Source organism: Tupaia chinensis, unplaced genomic scaffold (genome assembly GCF_000334495.1).
Source record: "Tupaia chinensis unplaced genomic scaffold, TupChi_1.0 Scaffold000695_1, whole genome shotgun sequence".
NCBI lineage: Eukaryota > Metazoa > Chordata > Mammalia > Scandentia > Tupaiidae > Tupaia > Tupaia belangeri.
This window is the reverse complement of record NW_006160218.1, coordinates 710,081-721,351: the sequence shown is the minus strand read 5'-3', so window position 1 is coordinate 721,351 and position 11,271 is coordinate 710,081. Positions and strand designations below refer to the sequence as shown.

At 53.1% G+C, this 11,271-nt stretch overlaps 1 protein-coding gene across 1 annotated transcript in view; it reads left to right on the top strand.

Moving 5' to 3' along the window:
• FAM184B (family with sequence similarity 184 member B) overlaps nt 1–11,271 on the top strand; it is a 49,202-nt gene that overhangs the window by 4,240 nt on the left and 33,691 nt on the right. The window contains exons 6-7 of the mRNA XM_014592453.2: nt 17–146; nt 10,911–11,255. Of these exons, the coding sequence (XP_014447939.1) occupies nt 17–146; nt 10,911–11,255 (475 nt within the window). The remainder of the gene's footprint in view (nt 1–16; nt 147–10,910; nt 11,256–11,271) is intronic.

Here is an 11,271-nt window from a genome sequence, read left to right as displayed (position 1 = left end):
TGCCCCCCGCCGTCAGCAGCACAACGCCCCCGCCCGGGGCTTGCCCCAGCCCCAAAGCCGATGCGTGCGGCGGCGCCAGCGGGAGGGTGGACTGCGACCCCGAGATGCACGTGAAGATGTGCAAGAAGATCGCGCAGCTCACCAAGGTGAGGGTGCCCTGCGGGCCGCGCCCCGGGAGGCCGGGCCGGGCCTGGACGGAAACTGTCCCGGAGGCCAGTCCGGAAGGGAGCGGCCTGCACCTGGGCGCTTGACCTTCGGAGGCGCGGTCCGAAAGCGGCCGCGGAGAGGATTCCGGCCGGGAAACTCCGCAGCCTCCTTGCGGAGCAGGTGGTCTCTGCCTCCCGAAGGCGGGGCCGTGCAAGCAGTTTGAGTGTGTGTGTGTGTGTGTGTGAGTGTGCATGTGTGAGAGTGTGCGTGTGTGAGAGTGTGCGTGTATTTGCGGGCGCTCCTCCGATCGTGCCCGGAATGTGATTGCATTCTGCGCTGTACTTTGCAGCCCAGGAGGTCACGCGGGCCCCCGAAGCCCTTACTCGGTTACTCCTCCATTCAGCAAGCACTGGCGTCCTCGTGGAGCGCCGGGAGCTAGCGTGGCGCCGTACTCCATCTGGAAGGCAGCCAGGGGACCTGCTGTCCACGGGTGCAGACGTGCGCAGGAGCGAGAGCAGCAGAGCGCGGTTCGCCTAGAGTTACGGATTAGCCAGGACCTCGGGAGGTCAGCCCGCCCCTCTCCAACCTCACCCCTGGGCGAACTGCGGCTCCCCGCAGAAGTCTCCCAGAGAAGGCCAGCCCCGAGATGCCTCTGCTTGCCCGGCTTCCTAGCTAGGCTCCCTCAGGTGCCGGGTCTGCAGGTGGAGAGCAGTGTCCCTCCGGGTCCTCTGCACAGGTGTCCTGGGGCTGCATTAAGCGGCTTGTCTGGGGCGTCCTTGTGTCTAATACCCTGGGGAGAGCTCCCTGGAGGGCGGCCCAGCCTCCTTCCAGCAGGGAACGACCAAGCCCTCTCCTCACCATTCCTCTTCTCCCATGCCTACTTTTCTGTAGGGTCAAAGGCATTCCCCAACTCCTCCCACCTTTTTGCCAGAAGGAATAAAACACAGAGCCTTGGAACTGAGCGCTGGCAGCCTGTAACTTCTCCCCGTCCTTTGCACCAGAACTTGTGCGTGATCTCTTTGCGGGCTGAATAGGGAATGGAGGTGCCTTCTGGGAGGCCTTGGCATGGACAGCTGGCACTGTGGATTAACCCACCTTCATCTGAGTAAACAATCAACCCAAGGCGCTGGCTCAGTGTAAGGCATCTTCCCAGTCTTCAAAGACTAAAATACTTTTGGAGAAACAAGGTTTGAAGTATTGAGTGAAAGCCAGAGGACATTACTACCCGATCCGTTGCTAAACTGGGCGTTTCAGGTTGTACATGCTCCTGAAGTAGAAACCAAGGCCTTGGGACAGGGACCATTAGGGGAGGTTTCATGGAAGAGATGCTCCTTGCGTTGTAGGGGATTTCCGAGGGCTTGCTGGCATCCAGCACCACGCTGAGCACTGGTGGGATAAAGTGAGTAAGCTGCTCCTGCTTTGTGGTGTGGCAGCACCCAGCCAGGTGGTTCCTGGTGCACCTGTCGGGGTACACTGAGGACACAGCGGTGTAGGAGGAAGAGGTGGTCCCTGGCACATAGGCAGTGCTCCCTAACATATATTCCTCCCTGGAAATCCTGGCTAATCGCTAGGACCAGCGCCTCCCTTCACCCTGTCTCTGCTGACTGCTATCTGAGAAGGTTCTGACGTTATAATGACACGTGCAGCCTTTGGGGCTTCTTTGCGTCTATCAGACACGTATCTGTGCATTTCGTTGTAGCTCCGTCTGTGCTGGGCAAGTGTAAGCTGTGCACAGTTGTTGTGATTGCTACTGTATTTGGGCTCATCCTTCCATCATTTTTTGTGGTTTTCATTTACCATTGTTCCTTCCCTTCCTCTACTCTTGCCTTTTATTGAATTATTAATAGTAATATGATCTGTATTCCACTGCTGGTTTGAGAGCTTTAGGCTTTATTTCTATTCTCAGAATTGTCTTTTAGTTTTCAACATACATAAATAAAAAACACAATAAATTTAAAAAAATAATGGGTCAGGACCAGTAGATGGTGTCATGGTTACGTCCCTCGACTCCCACATAGTTGACCGCAGTTCGAGTCCCAGACTAAGTGGCTTCAAACTCATATCAGGCACATGTGTGTGCGTGTCCAAAATCCCAAGAGGAGAATAGAGGAGAAGGGATCATGCGGGGCTGGGTTATTTTTCACTTTCTGTCTCTCTGTCTCACTGTCTCTCTGGTGAACAAATATGCCCTATAGCAAAAATCTCCTTAAATAAAAAATAAAACAAACATACATATATAACTATAATTTTTTCTAAGAAAGTTATCATGTAATTGTTTTTCCTATGGAAACGCTTTGCCTGTTCTCCTCATTTAACAACACTCCTCTTACCCACCTTCTCACTGCTACCTAGAGTTTTAGCTTTACTTTTTACATTTAAAAAATATCCTTAGGGCCAGATGGTCACACAGTGTAAACGTGAGGCTGGCCCACCTGGGAAGGACCGTGAGTCCAGTCTGGAGACTCCTAGTCCACTGGGCACTCACACGGCCCTGCTCCAGGGCTGGCTGAGGCCACCATGGGTCATGGTGTCATTTGGGAATGCTGTCACTTTCTCATTTGCTCTCTTGCTCATGGAGGAAATAAGTAAATAAACTTTAAAAATCGTTTTTATAGTCAAAATTAAATCTGCTATTTTTATCAATTTTTATCAATTTATTTATTTTTATCTTCAATCGGAAGCATTTCCTTTCGGTTCACTTTTCTTCTGACTGAAGTCCATCCTTTAATGGTTCTTTGTGTAGAGGCCCTGGTGAAGGAAGGAACGCTTTGTGTATTTGAAAATGTATTTATTGGGCCAGCTCCATAGCTAGTGGTTTAGGGAGCTCAATCCCACACAATCGATTGCACTGTTTGAATCTTGGACCTGAAAACTTGACAAACACACTGGGAGTGTGTGCATGCATGCCCAGAATCCCAACTGGATGGATAAACAGAAAGGGATTGCCACATGCCCCATGCCCCATTGGGGGGTGCTTTCTTCCTCTTCCTTCCCCTGCCTCTCCATCTCTCTCTGGTGAGCACATGCACTCTTTAGCAAACTATTAAAAAAGAGAGAAAGAGAAGAAAAGAAAATGTATTCATTTTGCTCACTATCATATGACAATTGATCAGGGTATAAAATTCTAGTGAACAGTAATTTTCCCACAGCACATTAATGTTTCTAATTTTTGCTAGTTTAAAATCCTACTGCCAATCTAATTTCATTCTTTCGTAGATTTTTTTTGGGGGGAGAGATTTTTGCTATAGGGCACGTGCGCTTGCCAGACAGACAGAGAGAGACATAGAGACAGAAAGCGAGAAATCACCCCCCAGGGGGGATGGTCACGCCACAATCCCTTCTCCTCCATTCTCCTCTCAGGATCTTGGGCACGCACGCACACGTGCCCGGCGTGAGTTTTAAGCCACTGGGTCTAGGACACGAACCGCGGTTGACTACGTGGGAGTCCAGCAACATAGCCATTGCGCTAACTGCTGGTTCCCAGGGTTTGGTTTGTTTTTGATGTTCACCAGTTTCATTGGAACTGTCTTCGTATTAGTTTGTGATTATCCTCTGCAAAGTAAGAGAATATTTACTATAGGATACATTTGCTTTCCTTAATTTTGGAAAATTATTAATAATTTTTTCTAGAAATACTGTTTCCAAGCCATTACCTTCATTCTCTTTTCTGGAACTGCCATTAAGTGAGTGAAGGAGCTTTTTCATTAGTATTCTGAAATGCTGTTTATTTTTTTTTCTAGTCTCTGTATTGCATCATAGTAAATTCTTTAATCCTGCCATTCAGTTTTCCAATCCTTGAAATAATGGGTTCAGCCTAGAGTTTTTCTCACCTATTAATTTTTAAAATTTCAATAACTGTATTTTTCATTTTTTGTTTAATTTTTGCTGTAGGGTGTGGGTGCTCGCCAGAAACAGTTAAGAGAGAGAGATAAAGTGAGAAAATACCCCCTACAATGGATAGCCATGCCACAGTCCCTTCTCCTCTAGTATCCTCTCGGAATCTTGGGCATGCACGCACACGTGCCCAGCATATTTTTCAAGCCACCAGGTCTGGCACACAAACCACATAATTGGCCATGTGGGATCCACTGGCCCTGTATTTTCATTTCTAAGGTTGCTATTCCTATTTTCTTTCTGCCAATTTTGATTAATAATTCCTTAAATCTTACAACTTTATTGAGATATAATTTACAAATCATAAACTTCACCTGTTATAAATGCAATTCAATCTTTCGTAGTAGATTTATGGAATCATTGAGCCGTAATCATAATCATTTCTAGTACATTGTTACCTCTCCAGAGAAATCTGTCTTTTGGGCCATGCGTAATCCATCATTCCCCTTTCCCACCCCCCACCTTCATCAACCATTAACCTCCTGCTATGATTGAATGTGGCCCTCAAGATTCATGTGTTGACCTAGGCATGGTGTCCTAGGAGGTCCAGCACCTTGTCACAATGCTGGGAGGCTCCAGATTCAGATCCTAGGTCCCCTTGAGTGGTCTGCACATGAGAATCATGGCATCATGGCAAGACCTTGTCGACGGTACCTGTCTCACTCTCTCTTTACTCTCCATCTTGAAAGCAAGAGAGAGAGGCCAGCAGGTGGCATAGTGGTTAAGACCTTGGACTCCCACACAGCCAGCTAGTTTGTAGTGGTTAAGACCCTGGACTCCCACACAGCCAGCTAGTTTGTAGTGGTTAAGACCTTGGACTCCCACACAGCCAGCTAGTTTGTAGTGGTTAAGACCTTGGACTCCCACACAGCCAGCTAGTTTGTAGTGGTTAAGACCTTGGACTCCCACACAGCCAGCTAGTTTGTAGTGGTTAAGACCCTGGACTCCCACACAGCCAGCTAGTTTGAATCCCAGACCAGCAGCTTGAAACTCATATTGGGCATGTGCGCATGCATGTCCGTAATCCCAAGAGGAGGAGACTAGAGAAGAAGAGATTGTGGCATGGCCATCCTCCCTGTGCGTGATTTCTCACTTTCTGTCTGTCTCTTTCTGTCTCTTTGGTGAGCACATGTACCCTATAGCAAAAATCTCTCCACCAAAAAAAAAAAAATTAAAAAGAGAGAGCAAAAGACAGAGAATTTTTAAATTATGTATTCAATTTGGTGAGCCACTGTAGCAGTGTGAAGAAGATGGGAACTTAATCTGACTACAGGATTGAGAGGTGGAGCCTTTGCAAAATGATTAGGTCTGGATGAGGTTATGGTGTTTGGGACCCCACCCCAATACTGGTGTGTTTGCAAGGAGCAGGAACGAGACCAGCAGAGACCTGGACGCAGACACTCCCTGCTCTGTGCAAGTGCCCCCACAACCCCGCACCACAGAGTTGCCCACCACTGAGAAGACCCTCTGCAGGTGCAGCCCTCAGGACCGCCAAACCATCAATTGTATAAATTACCCAGATTCAGATATCTCCATTATTACTAACGGAATGGACAGGAACATCTACTTTCTGTCTTTAAATTGGCCTTTTCTAGCTATTTCATATAAACGAATTCAGACAATGTGTGATGCTTTCTGTCCGGCTCTCTTTTTGCTCGGTTCAATCTTAGCCTAATGTTTGAGGGTTACCCGCGTTGTAGCCCACGTCGTTCATCTGCTGCTTTGTCTACTCGGTGTGTGGATATACCACGTGTCGTGGCTTTTCCCCTCTTCTGCTGCTGTGAGTGCTGCTGTGAGGAGCAGTACCTCTGTGTGCACTTGGGCAAGTCCCAGGAGTGCAGTGGTCAGGCTGGATGGCAAACGTGCAAGCAGTGTTTTACAGAAACTGTCAAATCGTGTTCCGAAGGGACAGCGCCACCACCTTCTCAAGTCTGCGTTTTTGCAAAACCTCCTAGTACTTCCCGCGGATGCGATTCTCAGGCCACGGTGAAGGATCACTCGGTCCTTGCTCCGCTGGGCACATGTCTCCATGTTTCCTCTTCTGAAATGCCTTCATCTCTAGGAACTGAATACTGCTAATCTTTCAGTCCACTACCTCTAAGGAGATGCTTTGAAAAACCTCGCTTTTGTAGCTAGTAATCCATCAAGTACATATTAATTGCGCGTTAATTGCTTCTTCTTATTCATCTGTTTCACCAGCATTTCACACCGTGTCAGGCACATTGTAAACCTTCCCAGTTTAACCAGAGCATTCCGCCTTCCCGGCACCTTACCAGCCAGTGCCAGCCGGGCGAGGCTGCTCTCCTGACTGTGTGGGAAGGAGCAGGGCTCAGCTCGCCAGTGGGTTTAGGCCTCAACCTCCACAGTATCCTGATGGGTGGTAAGATGATATGTGGCTCTCAGAATAGCTTCACCCTTGAGCTTCTATTTCCGTTAGCTCCGTTGAGCAGAGGGATTTTATTTATTGGTTCTTTCTAAAAATCCAACAGGCAGATCTCAGGTGAAGTGTTAAAGCAAAAACGAATTTCTTAATTTAGGAAAGCATCTCCCCACACCCAGTCCCCCCCAAGGGGGGTTAGGCTGCAGGGACCATGTCTCCCCATGCTCAGAGCCTTCCCAAGGGTGGTTAGGCCGCAGGGACCATGTCACCCAGTGCTCAGAGCCCTCCCAAGGGTGATTAGGCCGCAGGGACTGTGTCTCCCCATGCCCAGGCCCTCCCTAGGGCAATTAGGCCGCAGGGACCGTGTCTCCCCATGCCCAGGCCCTCCCTAGGGTGGTTAGGCCGCAGGAGCACAGACAGCAGCACTGGAGGGGTGGAGTAGAGAGATATAACTGTAACCGTCTCTGAGGATAACATCAGAAGCATTAAGAAGAAGGAATTATAATTTCCACCTTGATATCTTTTAAGTGAATTTACACTTGATTCATTTCTGGAGGCCTACTCCTTGTCCTTACCTGTACTAATGAATATATATTAAAATGAGAATAGAGGTGAACCCACCTGAAGAGCTAATGAACAAATGCAGGTTGGACTTGGAAAGTTCTTCCTTGTGAGCCTTGAATGGCTTGTATCAGCTACACTGGCACCTCTCTGAGAGGGACCCGATGACTTCCAGTCCTGGGGGACAGATGTCCTCCCTGTCATGGAGAAGCAGTGTCCTCCTTGGGGACTGGTGCGGCATCAGCAGTGTAAGGGGTGTACCTGGAGCGTTGGTTAGAACCCGTGCCCAGAGAAAGCCCAGCGCCTGCTCTCGTCCCTCCCCTTCGTGGGCAAGTGAGCTGCAGAGTCACGTGCTACTGTCCGCTTGCCAGCCCAGTAACCTGGAGCGAGGCCAGGCCTCGGGGTCTGAGAGGCCAGGACCGTGGGGAGAGGCAGTCGGAGTGACCCTGCTGCTGCTCCAGCCCTGTGTTTGCATGGCGTGAAGGCGTGGGAGTCTCACTGCAGCACCGACTCCCTCTGTCTGGAAATGCCATCCTGCTTGCAGACCTTGTCGGGGCAGCTGCTGCAGCCGTCCCCTTCCAGGAGGCTTCAGGACTCCAGATCTGAGAACAACAGGTCTGCTTTAACAAGCTCCCTCAGTCGGAACCTTCTGATTTAACGCTGGTTCGTGGTGCACACGGCTCTCTGGCTCTGGTCTTTGAGCCACACCGTCAAGTAGCTAGAAGTACACCTTCCAGGGAGAGCCCTCGAACCCTGCCTGGACCTCACATGACCCAGGTCTCTGCAGTCCTTTCTTCTCACAGCAGCCAGGGCGATCACACCGCATCAAACCTCAGACGCTGCTGGTGGGAACAGAAAGTGGTGGTTCCTTAGACAGTTAAGTAGGGTCACCGCATGACCTGGCAGTTCTACTTTTATATATGCGCCCAACAGGAATGAAAATACGTCTGCCTGAAAAGCCGCACACAGAGACCAGTAGATGGCGTAATGGTTATGTCGTTGGACTCCCATGTAGTTGACCACGGTTTGAGTCTCGGACCCTGCGCCTTAAAACTCGCAACGGGCATGTGTGTGTCCGTGCCCAAAATCCCAAGAGGAGAATGGAGAAGGGATCATGGCGTGGCTATCCCCGGGGGGATGATTTCCCACGCCCTGTCTGTCTGTCTGTCTGGAGAATGAATGTCTGCCCACTAAAGAACAGAGAAGAAAATGCAGCACTGCTTACAGTGCCCTGGGGGTGGGGGTGGCTGAGGGGTCCGGGTTTCTCTGCGGGTTCAGGGGATTACTCCTAAGTCGATTGTCCTGGTGGTCGCAAGCCCTGGACGCACCCCCAGGACATCCGAGTCACACGCTTCATGGCGAGCTCCCCGGTGGGAGAGCTGCAGTCCCATGAAGCCGCAGGTGCAGAACAGCGAGGCAGAGCTGGGCTAGGTTATTTCCTCAAGGCAGGACCTGTGAGCAAAACCCAGCTTCGTGAGAGTCCCGAGGAAGGGTGTCAGGAAGACTGGGACAGCGCAGGCCAGAGAGAGAAATGCTCCGTGAAGGACCAGCCCAGGGTGGGCCAGCTGCAGAGGCCGCACAGCCTGAGAGCTAAATGCCTCGCCTCCAACTCCCTACCCTGCTTATCGGTTGCTGTGCGATGTCTCCCTGCAGGGAGGAAGGACTTGCAGGTTAAAGGCCTGGGTGAGGTGCTGCCCCTGCAGTCTGACCAGCAAGCCTTTGGGTGTCAGAGCTCTTCCTTCTCCTTCCCCTCTGAACTTCCACGGCTTCCAACATGCGTCAGTTCGCGTGTCTGGGGCCAGAGTGGAACTGCTCCCGGCAGTGAAAGGAAGACAACCCCTCCCCTCCCTCTCTCCTGTCCAGTCTCTCAAACGGGCACTGAGAGTGCAGTGTGGAGGAGGGCAGGGCCTGTGTCTGGGTCTGTGTGCACCCTGCGGTGGCCCCACAGTGCACCGGTGGGCGCAGGAAGCTTGGAGATGCACACTGTGGGCTGGAGAGCAGGGGAGGGACCCTCACCCTCTTGTGCTGGAGTGGGTCCAGGCTGCAGTTTTCGTGAGGCCACGGAGTGCCAAAGAGCAGAAAGGACCTGCTCCTGCTCCTGCTCACTCTCCTCCAGGGCAGCCTGCCTTGAGAAAGCCGGCCCTGCCCGCGCCCTCGCCCTCTTCCTGCCCTTGCCCTCAGCTGTTCCTTGGTCTCGCAGGCTTATTAATGGCACTTCCCAGAGGCCCAGAAATAGCGAGTTCCATGAAAAGGCTCATGGAGAAACACAATGCAGCTCTTTATGTGGCAGGGTCCATTAGGGAAATGGGTCAGCTCTCTTCTAGGGCAGACATTAGGACACTAAGCCGATGAGCAAGCATGCCCGGACGTCCATCTGGCAAGGCTTTCCTCTCCCGGCTGCCCAGGTGGTAGCCCAGACCTGCTCTCCCTCCCTCAGGCTCGTGGAGAAGGGCCCTTTGTCCTGAGGACGCCTGTCAGATTACCCGGGACAGCCCGAGTAAACATGGGGAGGAGATGTTAATGGAGCAGAGGCGTGTGCGTGTGTGTGTACACACGTGAGCACGTGGGCGTTCTGGATGTGGCCCGAGTAAACATGGGGAGGAGATGTTAATGGAGCAGAGGCGTGTGCATGTGTGTGCATACACATGTGAGCACGTGGGCATTCTGGATGTGGCCCAAGCCAGGCTCCAGGAAAGCAAGGCTCATGGATAGCGGTCCGCTGACCCGCTCCCCCGTGGCCCGGCCTATGGGCAGAACCACACGAGGTGGCTCATTGTTGAGCCCACATGTTGGCGGTCAGCGCTCCAAAGGACTGTCCGTGCCCGGTCCCCTCGCTGTGGCTCAGAAGAGCCGATGCACAGGGCACATGAAACCATGGCAGCTGGAGGTGATGACGGGGGACCAGCACCGAGCTGAGGGAGAGCTGGGAAGCGGCTGTCCCTGCCAGGGTAGCAGGGAGCCGGTGCTGGAGAGGCAGAGCTCACGGGAGCCGGGAGCCAGTCAGGCAGCCACTGTGGGCCTAGGCAGGGCGGCTTCCAGAAGGGGGCACGATGGAGAAGTCTGGGGAGCCGGGTGCTCTGTTCACGCCAGCAGTAGCCCTTCTGGCAGAATGTGGGCAAGACCTGGTCTATAGGCAGGGTCAGCAGGGGGCGCTATCAGATGACAGACAGGGAATTACCGAGCTCCTGGGACCTCCAGTGAGGACAGGCCGTGTAGACAGTTTGGTGTGTGCTCGTCCACAGGTCTGCGTGCTGTGTGTCAGGTGGTGACTGCCGCCCACTTACGCCAGAGCGGGCACTGCTTATTAACTGGGGATTGACACTCCCTGACACCGCAGCCAGTCGGGAGTTCAGAGAAGGCGTCTGGATGGAGCCCAGCCGTAGGAGGTTCCAGCCCCCAGCCTCCTTCACCTGCACTGTAGGCCGGGCACCAGCCTGCCCTGGCGGGCACAGGGTGCTCCCTGCTCCGCAGACATCCTGGCCCTCTGGTTTCTGGCTTCTGCATGCCAGAGTATTTTCGCTTTGTTTTGTTTTGAAAAAATGGGATCGTATCACTTCTCTGCTCTAAAACCCATCGCTGATGGGTGATGCAGTGGCTTGTGCCTTTAATTCCAGTTACTTGGGAGGCCACAGCAGGAGGATCACGAGTTCAAAGCCAGCCTGGGCAACATAGCCAGGCCTCTCTCTAAAATGAGTGAGTGGGTGGACAGCTACTGGAGGCCCCCTGGGTTCCCACTGTGCTTCAGAGGGCCCCGCGGAGTTCTGCAGGGCTTCCCCTCTGGGCCTTGGTGCTGGGTCACCCTGTCTGCGCCCCCGCCCTCGCTGGTTTCCCCACGGGTGGTCTCCTCCCCACGGCCAGCCCGCACCACCTCGCACCACCTCGCACAGCCCTCGCGCGCGCCGCCCTAAGGCTCTGCCCACTCCCACAGGTGATCTACGCCCTGAACATGCGCCAGGACGAGGTGGAGGCCGGCGTCGAGGCCGGCGTCGAGGCGCTGAGGGAGGCGCATGAGGAGGAGCTGCAGGGCTCAGCGGAGCCCAAGGCCAGGCCCCCGCAGGAGCAGGGCCGCGCAGAGGAGGAGGCCCTGCTGCAGCGCGTGCAGGCGCTGGAGAGCGCCCTGGAGCTGCAGCGGCGGCTCACTCGGGAAGCGCAGGCCGAGTCCGCCGCGTGCCGGCTGGAGACCAAGGAGCGGGAGCTGCAGGCCGAGGCAGAGCACGCCGAGCGCGTCCTGGCGCTGTCCAGGGAGATGCTGGAGCTCAAGGCGGACTACGAGAAGCGGCCGGGGGCGC